The 14,585-nt window shown below is 42.4% G+C and overlaps 1 protein-coding gene across 4 annotated transcripts in view; it reads right to left on the bottom strand.

Annotated features, from left to right (window-relative positions):
- Positions 1-14,585, bottom strand: part of VPS13B (vacuolar protein sorting 13 homolog B) — a 454,815-nt gene that overhangs the window by 58,010 nt on the left and 382,220 nt on the right. For all 4 annotated transcript variants that reach the window (XM_081116977.1, XM_081116974.1, XM_081116975.1 and 1 more), the window contains exons 42-43: positions 13,410-13,759; positions 8,264-8,425 (exon numbers count right to left, since the gene is read on the bottom strand). In XM_081116977.1, coding sequence (XP_080973103.1) covers positions 8,264-8,425; positions 13,410-13,759 — 512 coding nt within the window. The remainder of the gene's footprint in view (positions 1-8,263; positions 8,426-13,409; positions 13,760-14,585) is intronic.

Here is a 14,585-nt window from a genome sequence, read left to right as displayed (position 1 = left end):
ACGAAGGCGGCCTGAGATGGGGAACAAAAGCAGGGACCCCACAAACGCACTTGCGGAGCCAGCCGCCCGCGGGGGCGCAGGGCGGGCGTGGGAGCCGCCGAGGACGGACGCGGGGCCCACAGTCCCGCGGAGCAACGCGGACCAGTGGAGCGCGTCACAAGTGGAAAGGGAACAGCACACACTCAATATAAAAAAGAAATGTCGTCACCGGTACCTTCCATCCGCACGCCTTCTAGCTTTAGAGGAGCGCACTGGGTCACTTCACCGTATAGTTTATGATAAATCACTTGAATTTCATGGCAAACAGGATGCCAAAGGTCACACTTTTCTCCTAAACATCAAGGCTCAATAAATGTTTCAACATATCTATAACCAAATCATAGAACCTCTTTCAAAATAAAATATATTTTTCACAAACAACACATCTTTCACTGTTCAGGTGTTAGTCTCTTAAATCTCTCTGGCGGAAACCTACACACTTAGAGAAAAACAAATTTAAAAAGAGGCAACAGTAGCGTGAACAGTAGTGACACCTTTGATTTATACATTATCTGTAAAACAATGGGGTGCTTAATGGGTATTCTTTGCTAAAAGTTATCTAAATCTGAGCTATTTAAATTAGAAAAAAATAATTTACATCACAAAAATTATTGCAAAAACATCTAATGAGCAGATCCATATATTAAAATATAATTTTATGCATAACTTTTTTGGAACCTATCAATTATGAAATTAGATATAAATGTATACAGTAAAAAGTATAAAATGATACACAGGCTTATTTTCAAGAGGCCATTTCACAGTACACATCTACTGTTTTCATGTTTCTAAAGGGTATGAGCTTCCCTATATTCAAGTGACACACGACTGAAAAAATATAAACTGTGACACACTAATAGCTCCCTTATGCCCAGCACTGTGTGACAGTCTTTGAGGCTGTTCACCTTGACACTACCAAAAGGGCTGAAAGAGCGAAAATTCAGAGAAATCTGATATGTGTATGAATACGTACAGAAAAGGGTGGCGTGTCTATAAAATATAACATAATTCATTTTCTTTTTAAATAATTAAACAAACAAAAACTTTAATTGCTCAACCGAGTTGCACGATCAGCAGGAGATGGGGTGCTGCGCAGACACACTGACAGTCAGCGGTGGTCACGCTCTTGGGGGGACCCAGCTCTTCAGCGGGAGAGGAGAGCGGGCTGGGTGGGAACGACAGAGTGACGCAGGTGGGCGAGACACGGCCAACACGACAGGGAGCTGGAGACGCCGTTTGACAGTCATTCGGATTTGGACACACATCTGAGTATGTGAGCCCAGCTGTCAGGTTTTGTTTGAAAAACAATTCTGACTAAATACAAATATAAACAATAGAGACACCCAGCCAAAGTTTAAACAAAAACTTTCTTTTAAATATTTCTCAAATGTAACATTAATCATTCGGCAAAATTCAGTTTAGTGTGAAGTAGAAGACATGCCAACATGTGTCCTAAGGAAAGATCAAGCAGTTTCGAGCAACCTCTATTTTTAGTCATCACGGCAATTTGGACAATTTTAATTGTTATCCCTAAATTTTAATTAGCAAAAAACAGTCAACAGATGGATAGGAAAGAAATCCAAAATTCTCAGTTATTTATTTTCATTTAACTAAAATGCCTTGCCATACTAAGAAAACATTTTTGTAAAGGTTAAGTAAAGTATTTCATGGCAGCCGCTGCTCCTGAGAGCCTGTATAACAAGAAACCTGAGCCAGCCAAAGTTGTGCAAGCTGGTTCTCTTTCCCAGGCAGGGAATGTGGTATCTAAGACCTTGTCCTAACTCATTTTATCCCCAAGTGGAAGTCAAGCAAGTCAAATATGAACTAATGCCTGAAGGGAAGTCCTGGACTCCAAAAGTATGGATTATTTCACATTTATCTTAAAATCTGTTCTCAGAGTTCTTAAAATTCACTAACTTGGCAAGTCAGGAATTATCATGAGAAATGAAATAATTTCATAACTATGAAGTCATCCAACATTCCATGCGTCTGACACTCACTGGGCTTGGCCATGTCTTGGGCACTATTCTGACCTCGAGATAATGAGCTCTTCAACGCCCGGTCAGCAGGGAATAACTGAAACATGCCACCTATAGCAGGTACGCTCTTGTCTTTAACAGAGTTCATGCTTTGGTCGCACACTGTGGGAATAGGTGACGATGACTGACAATCACATCATGTGCGCTGAAACCTTCGTAACATTCTCCATCAGTGCTTCCCATTACTTAAAAATGGCAAGATCCCATTAACGGTCCAGCTGCAGTCCCTTTCTCCAAGCTCTCTGCATTCACATTCACGTTTAAAATCAGTTTCCTGAAGGATCTTTATGTTTAGACATCAAGAATTCACATTAGCAGAGCCCTGGCTTGTGAAAAGCCTTTGAGTGTCTTGTAAAAAGCTTAAGGAATCTTCAGTACACTCTCCTCCAAAGCTGTATTCCAATATCTACACTTTACTGCCAGCGGGGGACAGAGGCCATTAGCAGCACCAGCAGGCGTTCCTCTGGGTGTTTCGAAGCTGAAATAATCCCCACCAGGAAACCTCACAGATTCCCACCCTCACGTTAGAACTGAGAACATTTTCTTTGCATTCCCAGTAAGACAGTCCACAACCAAATGCAACTGCTTCACTTCTGATTCTCTTGCTTCTCCCCTCTAGCTAGTGTTTTATTTCAGTGGCCATCACTCCTCCCTGTCTGGAACTATGAGAGATACTGATCATGTCTGCAATAATTTGTTTACTTTTCTGACTCCCTCATTAGACATTAAGTTTCTGAGAAGAAAAGTACATATTTAAAAATGAACAGGAGGGAGGGAGACTAAATAATACGCTGGAGAGAAAATAATGGCAGCCAGGAGGGCTTGCGAGGAGACTGAGGCAGGCCTTGGATGCCGGGGAATTTGGATATATTTAATAGGTGAAGGGGAGGCTTTGAAAATTTTTGGACAGGAAAGTATAATCATCAAAACATTACTCAAGAAGTAGTCTGCAAGGCAGACTGGAATGGGGCAAAGCTGTAGCTAAAGAATAATTGAGAAAAAGGACTGTAATACTTTATATGAGAAGAAATAAAGACCATTCTTGGTACATCATTACACTTGCCACTGACTTTTAGTCTGCATGTAATTTTTTTCAGGGTGTTTAAATGAACTCTCTGATTTAATAATTTATACCCCTTATTTTAAAAAGTTGAGAAGTATATAAAAATGTAATAAAGTGGAAAAATATCACCTTAACCCACCACTCAGAGGCAACCACGGGTAACAGTTTCAGGTATCTCCATCCAGCATTTCTCTTTGCCTTCGCTCTTACACTATTAAGATCATACTGTGAATAGAGAACTTTTATTCTGCTTTCCTGACTAATATGATATTAGTAGCTTCTGAAACTTTAAAGGTCCTATAATAGTTCATCTTATAGATAAACCAGATTTTATTTAACTTTCCTTATAAGTGAACATTATGGTTTTCAATTTTTTGATGCTATAAATTAAACTGTGATAGATATTTTTAGGTATGAACTTTTGTTTTAATTTGAATTATTTCCTAAGAGTAGGCTGTGATCATTTTAATAGCTCTGATGCTTATCAAATTGCTTTCCAGAAAGGAGGTATCAACTCCACTTCTCCTTCAGTGTGTAAGGATGTCTTCTCATTCGCCTTTTCTAAAAAAACTTTAACATGCATGCCACGTGCAATGTAACAGAAGAGGCAAACGCTTGAAAAAACTTATCAGTTTGAACAGTTTTGCCAACACAGAATATTTCCTTCCCTCCCTAAGTCTGCTTTTAAATTTTCTAAATTGTGACTGTGGTAAGGAATGTCTTTCTTAAGATATATGAGTATACACGCTTATATAAATGAATAGGGAAAGTGGTAGCTGAATTGGAAATACAGTCTAGTTAATGAAACTGCCAGCTGGGGTTACCATAAAATAACCCCAAATCCGTTATTTTTCCCTTTAGGTAAGAGAAAAATGATCAGAGCTCACTTTTAATTACTTTTTCATATAAAAAGAGAACTGGAGAACATTTTGTTTATACAGGGCCAGAATGAGTACAATAAAAATATTTTACTGCTACGTGATGAGCATAGGTGTGTCCTATTACTTGTTGTTTCTTAGTTTCTGAAACATTGTACCAAGTTTTCAAGTGACAGAAATGCCATTTAGATCAGAGTAAAAACAATGTAATACCAAACTGCAAGTCTACTGAATCCTGTCAACTGAGAGGCCTCAGCGCAGGGGTTGGCAATCCGCTTGTGGGCCAAAGCTGGTGCCCTGTCTATTTTTGTACAGCCTGTGAGCTAAGAATGGCTTTCACATTTTTAAATGGTTGAAAAAAATCAAAAGAATATTTCGTGATGTATGAAAATCATTGAAATTCAAGTTTCACTGTCTATAAATAAAGTTTTATTGGAACCATCCATGCTCATTCGTTACGGCTGCTTTTGTGCAGAGCTGAGTAGCTGCAACACTGACTGTGGGCCCCGGAGCCACACAGAAGACGTTCGCCGGCCTCCGACTTGAAGTAACGTAGGCTTTATGTTGTCTTCACCAAACCTGACGCCTTCATGAATACTTCCCAGATGCTGTGCTGCTCTTCAAAATTAATTCTTACCTTCTTATATTTGCATCTTTAAATGTCTGCCATTTCTCAAGAGCTCAGGAAACTTTCTAAGCAATATTGGATGATTTTCTTCAGTTCTGTCTACTGCCCATTTTCACCTGCTTGATAACTTGATTACTAAAATTAAGCCACCGACATTTGGAATTCTGCAATTCTAAAAACAATGCATAATCTATACACTGTGCATGTCATAGGGGTAAAAGCAAATGCAATTCCTTATACACGAGGTAGAGGCATTCATTCCTGTTCCAAGCAGTTTAATGAGCCGACAGTGCTCTCTATTAACCAGAACAGGACACTGGCGTGAATGGACGATACAGAAACCCTGCGAGTTGCTGGCACTGTCCCCATATTCGGTTTGGTAAGTTAAACAAAGCTTCCCTCGCCTCTAGCTGCGCATGCTGCCCGTATTCTGGGGAAAGATCCCGTAAGCTCGCATTTCCGGACCCTGGATTCACCTCGTGTCGTGTGAGGCACTTCTCTGGAGACCAGTCCCTCGTGGCCATTGCTCTCCTGCAACCTGATCTGAAGCGCACTGACCTGGGCTTCTCAGGGCCCTTCGTGGTGGCAGATAGGGCTGCGCAGCTGAGTATGTCCGATTACTCCCCAGGAAACAGTTCTGTTCCTTCGCTGTTTGTTTAGGCAAGCAACTGTCGTGGGGTATCCAGCATTTTAAGTGACTCTGCCTCAGAGCCTGTTAGAAACTATAAGGAGAGTTTATAACTTTTCCTTTCTAAAAGGTTTTTCAGCTCTGGGTTTCTGGAAGTGCTTGTGTCCATGTTTCTTCCCATCCTGTTGGGACTTACTGTTGTTAGCAACCTCCTGTGTGGCTCTAAGATCCGCTGACCTCTTTGAAACCTTTCCAGGTGTCACCGCCACTTGCTTGATCTCTGCAACCTAAGCTGCATTGTTTAGTGGAGCTAAGTTCTGTGAACTTTAGAAATCCTCCCTGAGACTATGAATTGACTAACACCCAAGGTAGCATAAACAGCAGACACAAATGTTCCTAAAACCAAGGCTGTTGGGCAACGCAGGATGTGGCCTGGAGTCTGAAAAAGAAAACCATTTGCTCACTTATGGGGCTCTGACGACCTCCAGGTGCACCTGAAGCTAAGTGGCCAGTTCTGTTGATCCTCAGATGGAAACTCTCATTAGAACACAGCAGAATCTGTGATTGTGGACGTCAGGGATTCCACAAAGAAGGCCCCGGGGCCCACCGAGACCTCTGGCTTCAGAGGGCCCCAAAACACACTTCCTTCAGCATATGTAGCTGTGGTAAAGAGACACTGTGGTTTTGTTTTTGGTTGTTTTTTTTTTTTGTTTTTACAAATTTAATCTAAGTTTAGCCTAAGATTATAATGAATACAGCTCATCCTAAAATTTGTCTACAGAGGATGCAGTTACAGATTGAAAGAGAAAAAAAGTTTAATAGACACCTGTCTTACGTCTCGTTTGTCATTAAAAATTCTTACTGTTTTTGGTAAGAGGGTTAGGCTTTGTAAGGGTTCATACGTGGACTAAGAATCCCACTGGCCTAGCTTTAAGTGGAGTATCATACCGGTGATTTCAAAGCCCTCTCTTAAAGCCTCACGGCTCGGCAACCCTGACAGACAACTCACGCTGCCGAAACCTAAGAGGGTTTGGCAACGTTTTGAAAATATCAGTATATTGAAAATCACAACATGTGGGATGCCAACTCTACCGCTATCTTAGCTTAATACTTCTATTTGTCTCCTTGTTTAGAAATATGCATAACAAATACCAAAAACCACACAGGGCCACTGTGAAAACAAAACTAGCAATAAATACAAAAAGACCTTGAAAAAGTGCAGAAGCGCTAACGCTAAAGGTGCAGTGGTCCCCCCTCCCCCGCCCCGGTAACCTCCTTCCCGCCCAGAAACTGCGTGTCCATAACGTGAAGATGGCTCTCTGCCACCCGAGCCAGCGGTTCTTACATCACCCTTCCCACACTGCCTCCCGTGGCCGGGGAATCCTGGGGTCACCAGGGCCCTGGTGGCCTATGCGTCTTAACTGACTGCAGGGCAGGAAGCCTCCTCTGCTTCACTTTCTGCTGGCTGAGGCCTGCAGCTTGTGCGTCAACAGGGGACATGGCCACAGGTACGTCAGTGGACCCATCGTACTGCAGCTTCTCAGGGGCTTCCTTCCTGCCCCTACTAGTTCTCTGCTGCGAACCTTTCGGAAATCCAAAGGCTATTCCAACAATTCCTGAGTGGTTGGAATTATAGGTGCTCATTTTTTTAATTTGGTCTATATACCTGTATGTTCTTATATTTGCAATTAATAACAAAATAATAAAAAGGAACTTAATTTTGAAACAAATAAACAAAACACCCTTTAACTATGTTACAAGAGGCAAACAACCAAAACTTAAAGTCTCTCTAAAATGGAAATTTCTCAAGAGGAAAATTTGAAAATAAGGGCATGTCATCCACTCTAAAATGATGAGTGCAATATTATATCACATGAAAAATACTTGTAAGAACTCTTACTAAAAAGGATTTCTGTAATGTCCTGTCAACTTACCCAGAATTAGGCATATAATATACTTAAGTAAGAATTGTACTGCATCTACTTTTCCAAATTTTATAGTAATATGAAGTGCAGCAGGTTAATGAAAATGCAAGGACGAGATCAGAATCCAGCTACTGGGAAAGCAAGCACGCGGGAGCCCGAGGGCATCACATGCTCTGAGGCTGGTCTAAGAAGCAGGCCCCAGATGGGAAAACTCATTCTCTAATTTAATGACTTTCTTTTAATCACAAGCAGACAGTAGTTTCCTTATTACCCGGAGCTTTAGAAAGACTTATTCCTGAGAGTACTGCCTAGCATTTCTTTCACTCATTTAAGACCACATCTTTGCATTTAATTCGTCCTCATAGTATCCCTGCGGGCACATCCCTCTAATTATTCCCATCGAATGCGACAGGAAAATGGAATTACACTACTTGGAAAACAGACATCCTTCGTATGTGTTTCCTCAGTGCTCCCGGGGGCATACTCTGTTGTCCTGCTCACTTTGCCTCAGATCGTGAGCTGTCCCTGGGAGGGCGAGGACTACCTTTGAATCCCCAGTGCCTAGCACATGCTTGGCACACAGTAAAAATCTGAATAAACAAATGAACAGTAATACCCAGCACACAATGCTGACGGTTTATCGAGCACTGTTCTAGTGCCTTGTCCACATTTATTAGTTAGCCCTCATGATTCCGTGAAATAGGTACTATTACCATCCGTCCTACACACGAGAGCCGGTGGTGGGAAGCAAAGCGAGGCTGCGCAGAGCCAGGATCCAAACCCATGCACTTTAGCTCTAGAGTTCAATCATTCAGTCTCTCAACCAGCGCCCATGCTGCCTGGACAGCACCCACGCTCCCAGGACAACGACCCTCCCCGAGGGGAGCACGGGCACTGAGCTCCCATCTCTACACATGTCTGGGTTCCTGTCAGGTACAGCTACACCGCGTGGTTCCTTGGGAGACTCAGAAACGGGAAATAACTGCACACAGGCACACCACTGCAGAATAAATGAATCCCAGCCTTAACAATTGCTCCGTTTGTGAGGCTGATTCTCAAGTACCTGTGGGGATTTGTGAGAGCGCCAGCTGTACTGGTGACGGTGGAGACTCGCCAGCAGAACGTTTTCATCGGTGTCCACCTGGCCAAACCGCAGTGTCTCCTGTGTGTCATTACAGATCACGAAGTGGCTGAAGACCAGCTCCTCTACCTCAGGGCATTGGTTCTGAAAGAAAACGAGTAGGAAGCCAACGTGCATCAGATTAATTGCAAGATGTTTGGCAGCTGTCTGCCCAGTGGCGATTGTTACAACACAGAAACACTAAAGGTTAGCTCTTGTATACAAAGTATTCCATACTTCCAGGATAAGCTCAAAAAAAATACCTTAAAGAGATCTTAAATGGTCCAAAAATATGTTTTGATTTATACTCCTGCAAAATAAATCATAGACACAGAAGAGTAAAAGAACAATGAGACCCCTCAGACTTTAACATTTTAAGATGAATTAACATCCTATGAAGAACGCTGTGCTGGGCGGTGCTCGTTCTGAGCAGTCCTGGCGGCTACAGTTACCACGTTCCTGGCCGTCTAAACGCGACAATCAAGACCAATTACAGAGCCACAGTTTGTACCCTACAGAAAGTAAGGATCTTTCAGGCAATATATCCCCAGATCCCTTAAGGGGGAGTGTGTGTGTGTGTAAATGTGCTCGGGGAGAGATGTAAATAAAACCGTAACTTTCCCCCTATTGTTAAGAGGCTGAACACACAAAGCAGACCTGCTCCAGAGCCAGGGTAAGCCAGGCTGCAGTTTCCAAGAGAAATGTGTTAGCTGGAAAGCAGGTGCTGGTGTCTGTTCAGCGAAGTCTTCAATCAGCGAGTGTCTTCCGTTCATCTGTGGCGGCTCCACAGATGAGCGACCTGCTCCTGGGCCGACGCCTCCTTTCCCACTGAACGGCGTCCTCGCCGGCTGCCGTTATATCAACACACTGGCAAAGGGATAAGGGAATTTCTGTTCTTACTCTTTTATCCCTCTGGTTAGGTTATGGCTCAATAAACAATAAATATACTTTTGGTGATAAATGAAAAGAATAGCTACATAAATGATTCACTTGAGAATGCAGGGAAAAAAGTCTAAATTAGTTTGCAGACGGTGGGAGGTAATACCCTTCTCCGGCTGGCCTCTATTTCTTGGCTGTGGATGTAAATAATGCCACACCCCGTCTTTTCACATTTTACTGACAAGAGAGTGAAAAGGAATGTATCACTCACGAGCACAGGGGTTTAGGTGATTTTGAGGCCTGAATCCGAAGAGTCGATGGGTGAACGCACCTGAGTCCAGCCTGGACCAGCCCGGCCTAGACCCTCATCCAGGGCAGTTATCCTGGGAGGAGGGGTCCGCTCCTCGCCATCCGGAGCCCCCCGTGCCTGGGCGGTGCCCTGTGGCTGCAGTCGGTGAAGAGGCCGTGAACAGCCTCCTTCCAGACATCCCTGGGGACTTCCGAGCCCTGGCTGTCACCCATCCGTTCCCAAACCTCTGTCCTCAGGGAGCGCAACCCTGCTTGACAGCCACCCTAATCACGAGTCTCTGGCTAAGTGTCAAAGTAATTACAACGCAGCCACCTGCTGTCTGCACGATGCTCTCCGCTGCGCTTTCACCATGAGCTGCGATTCCAAACCTCGACCGCCCGCAGGTTCGGGACGTCCTAGCCCTGCCACACCTGAGCTACTCTCCACTTGCTCTCGAGAGCCCAGTGCCGCCAGTCCTTTCCAGTTCCTCCCACTGTGCCTGCCCCTTCCAACCCTTCCAACACGGCCAGCTCCTTCCTGCCCCAGTGCCTTTCCTCTGCTCACACATCTTTCCTCCTTGCTTGACAAACGCTTTTCCACTTAGCCCTCAGCCTGCTGTTTTCAGGCCCCCTCCTCGGAGTAGACTTCTGAGATCTTCCCCAGACCAGGTGAGGTCCCCTATTTTATGCTCCCTCCCGTAATACTCTGTATTTCAGCTTCGCAGAACTTACCCCTGCTGGGACAGAGTAATTATCTGTAGGACTATGGCCTCAGTATTGTCTCCATCACTGGACTCCACGCTTCGTAAAGGGCAGGACCAGGCCCGTGCTATTTATAACTTGACCTCCAGGACCCAGCACAATGCCTGACACACAACTACTCAATAAAAACTTATGGAACGAATACATAAGTGTAATTTTAAAAATTATGAATGCAAAAAACATTCACAGAACATTTTTCTAGAAAAATTAGAAAATACGCAGAGTATGGATTTTTTTTAAGTCTCTAATTTTACCCTCAGAGGTGACTGCTATTAAAATTTTGGTGAATTTCCCTCCAACAATTTTTCTCTTCTGAGTGTCCTGCCTGTTCCTGTCCTAGCCCATCCTGTCGAATCCTACCTTATAAATCTTATATAAAGGTTTGAATCAAACTGGAGTCACGGTGTATAATGAGCTCTGATGGTTTTTCCAGTTAGCATTATATAATCAACACAAGCCACTCTTCTGTAAACATGTTTCCTCTCCGTTGGGCCCAAGACACAAACATGAAGAAAGAGATATGACTCTAAACTCCCACTCAGACAGACGTCCCGGGATTGAAATCCAGTTTCATCATGAACTGGGATCACCGTGCTGGTAACACAGAGGTTAAGTTACCAGATGGGGCTTGAGTAGAAAAAAAATCCTATTACTTCTCTCATCTCTGAAAACTGACCTTTAATAAATAATGAGGGTTTTAGGAAAAAATGTAAATGAAAGAACTCAAGGGGGTTGTTTACGTTTTTCTACAGAACACTCAGAGTCCTTAGGGATCGCTCTCTCTACCGCTCCTTCGTCTGTGGAGTTCATTATAACTGCAGCAAGTTCAAGCATTTCTTGGACTATTTTAAATTCTGGTATAAAAAGATCGTACACATTTTATGACATCATACAGGCTAAACCTCAGAATGTTCGCTCAGATGTGTAATTAAAAGGTGGCTTATTTCCATTTAAGATTTGTGCTGGAGTGTTGTATAGGCATTTGCAGTTAAGCATGGATCATTTTGGTGTAAAATAAGACACATGAGCATAACCTTGAGTTTTAAATAAAAATCTCCTTTAAATGCCATTTTGTCCAAATGTGGGAATGTGACATAAAAATAAAAAGCAAGTTTCAAGTGTCATTTTGGGTCCTGAAGCTGGTTTCACAAGACATTAATCATTTACAAAAATAAAAAAAATCTACAGCCACAGAAATCAGACACTAATGAAGGCTTCTGTTAATCTTGAACTTGTGACCTAGGGGTGAAAGGCCAAATTGTTTCATGCTTCACCTGTCGGGTCCATCTACACTGGATACGAATGACTTGTCTTGGATACGAATCTGATAAAAAGTTTGTGGAGAACTCAAACAATGTATCCTGCTTATTAAATTCACATTTCTCACTGTCAACAATTATACTGTATAGAGCATTATGCACACAATAAAATCCAAGCTGGGAAACTAAGCTTCCCCTCTAAAGGGGATAAACCACATTCAGAATATTTTAGAAACAATGAACTTAATAACCCTTTATAAGCCCATTTCAATGTCAAATGTCCTATAATTTTGAAGCTGTGCATTTCTGTATTTACTTTAGAATACACAGGGTTAGATGCCTACCACATTAAAACTTGGTGGCAAGTACCCTTGACATGGGAGGAAACAAGAAAATTACAGCAACAATTACAGAAGTATATCCTCTTGTGGCTCATGTTAACATTGCCAAATCCCTGTATAAATCAGAACCAACTATTCATAGAATGTACCTGTCAGCAATATGCTACGTGACATATGGCTCTACTTAATCAAATATACAATTTCATTAAAAAAAAAAACCCTCAGAATATTCCTTCCAGGCATTGTGCTAGCCAGTCATTCACACTCTGATGTGGTTTAAAACATTTAAATATTTATGCACTGTGTTTTATGTATATGTATAGCTGTGTCTAAGAAAATATTTTCACCCTGGGAGAAAACTGGTGTTTCTGAAGACCATTTTGCAGTAGTTGGGACACATGAGTCCTCTTATAATGGCCCTGATACCAAGACAAAAATATCTTAGGTTTAAATCCTCTATCAATGACTCTTTTATATTTTCTAGGTTTGTTTTTTATTAAATGCATTGTTCAAAATATGACAAAAACCAGAAATTGGAGCCATGAAGGTTTTTTTCACATCGCTATTTGAACCAGCTGCAAAGATTTAGATCACACCAGCTCTTATTTTACGCATGTCCTTTGCAACAAGAAAACCATGGAATGCCCTTAAAAAGGAATTTTTAAATATAAAACAGATGTGTTATCTTCTTTCCCTTTGCTATTGTAGTGCCATGTTAGGTAATTAATTCCTTAGTCTTGTATAGGTCTTCATGCATATAAAGAAGTTTATTCCCATAAAGATTCTTACGTTTGAGAACCCAAGCCCCTCCCCCTGCACTGCTCCTGTTCCCAAGAGGTCAGTGTGGATGGAGGACCATTTATCTCGGGGAGCCAGCTCCCACAAATGCACGTAACATACACAAAACGCGGGGAGATGCCTCAGCTTAAACAGCAGCACGGCCTTTATGGAAATACAGTATCATACTGAATATCAGAAGGAGAAGCAGACGTGACCTGTTCCTAAATCACTGAGCGTACTATAGCCAAACACCCTGTGAAATTAAAATCCACTACGAAGTGCTTTCTCATGATGCAAAATGGCAGAATAAGAGCAGGGGAAAGACTAAGACCATCTCGTGCTCACGTGTTTCCTCTCACTGCCTTTTCTCTCTGAAAGGATGGACTGCGTATTATCAGGAAGGCTCCACAGGTCCCCCGTGTCTGCAGTGGATGCCTAGACAATTTGATACAGAGCTAAGTCGACGCTTTGGCAAACTAAAGCCATAAAACTTGGAAAAAATTTTCTGGGAATATGTTACTTTCCACGCAGATGTGGTACATTAGTCACAAAAATGTGGGCATGCTCCCCTATGCACGTGTGGAGAGCCCGCATTCTCCGAAGGTTTTAAAGAATAACACATCACTCTGCCAAAGCAGAGAAGGCCCCAAGTACTGTGATGCCCTCAAAGTCTCCCTCTCTCGCATCTGGGCCTGTGCTTGCCGTTAGGAGGGGTAACGGCGCGCCCAGGGAAAGCTCCCATGCAGACACACACTGTCAACTGTCCTAGGACGTGCATACCTGCTGCCAAGCCTGTATCGCGGTGTTTAGAGAGTGAACTGCGTGCTGCCCAAAGTTTACGGATACAGAGTCGATGATGATGGTGCAGTCGAGCAGCTTTTCCACTGCATCGCTGGAAACCGCAACCTGACCAGAGACACTGAAGGGCTTCACCAGGCTCTGCATCGTAACGTTTCTGCACTCGAGAAGTTTGCAGTCGGCTTGGGCTGAGAACTGGATCTCCTGGCAGATGGAACTACTGTTCCACCGTCGAAGATACACGTGCGGCTCTTTGAAGGTGATGATCATGTATTCCAGTTCAGACGGCACGTTTTTGTCAGAAACAAAGGGCATTAGGTATGGCGGTGGAGCTGTTGGGAAAACAAATGAGAAAAAGAGCGACTGGGATGAGCCAACGCTTTACAGACTAAAGAGATGGTGTTTAAATTATTCACTTTTGGTTACTGAATTCAATATTTGATGTTTAGTAAATTTAAACATTCTCCTGAAGTTATTACAATATTTTATTACCATTTGATATTTACAAGCAAATCTGGTTTGTTCAATCAGCAGGCTTCTTAAATACATATTGTCCAAAGGTTACATTCAGTTTCACAGACACTTATCTGATCCCAGAGACAATAAATAAAATGAGGAGGCGGCAAATATCTAAGGAGAGCTGTTTAGAAGTGCTCCGTATCTACAAACCAAATCGCAAAAGCAAAGTCATGACTCAAAGAGTTAGAAGAATCAGGGTAAACCCTACTTCTGCTGAGAAGGCAAGATGCTGAACAGCAGCTCTGTTTAGTTTTAATCTGGTTTTCCCCCTTTTCCATTACATGTAGGTTGAAGACCTAATACCCGAATCAAAATGTATTCACTAGAAAAGGTTTGGTGAAGACTTTTAGGAATAATTATTCATGTGACATTAGCCAGTCTATAAAAGGCCACTCTGCGGTGACCGTACAAACTTGTAAAAACGCTAGTCCTTCAAATTATTGGAGAAGCTGTCCATTGTTTGTAGAACACATTCATGCTTTTAAAATCAGGTGTTGTCAAGTATTTTTGGAATCTTTTTGCCATTAAGGTAATGGCTCAGATATAGAACAAAAACAGATGTGTTTCTTTCAAAAAGATCATAATTGGAATAACGGTAAAACCTGTAATTTTTGTAACTTGCTTGAAAATTCCTATTGG

Source organism: Miniopterus schreibersii (assembly GCF_964146895.1).
Source record: "Miniopterus schreibersii genome assembly, chromosome: 17".
In the NCBI taxonomy this organism is placed as follows: Eukaryota; Metazoa; Chordata; class Mammalia; order Chiroptera; family Miniopteridae; genus Miniopterus; species Miniopterus schreibersii.
Note: the sequence above shows the minus strand (reverse complement) of the source record. Positions and strands in the feature narration are given on the sequence as shown.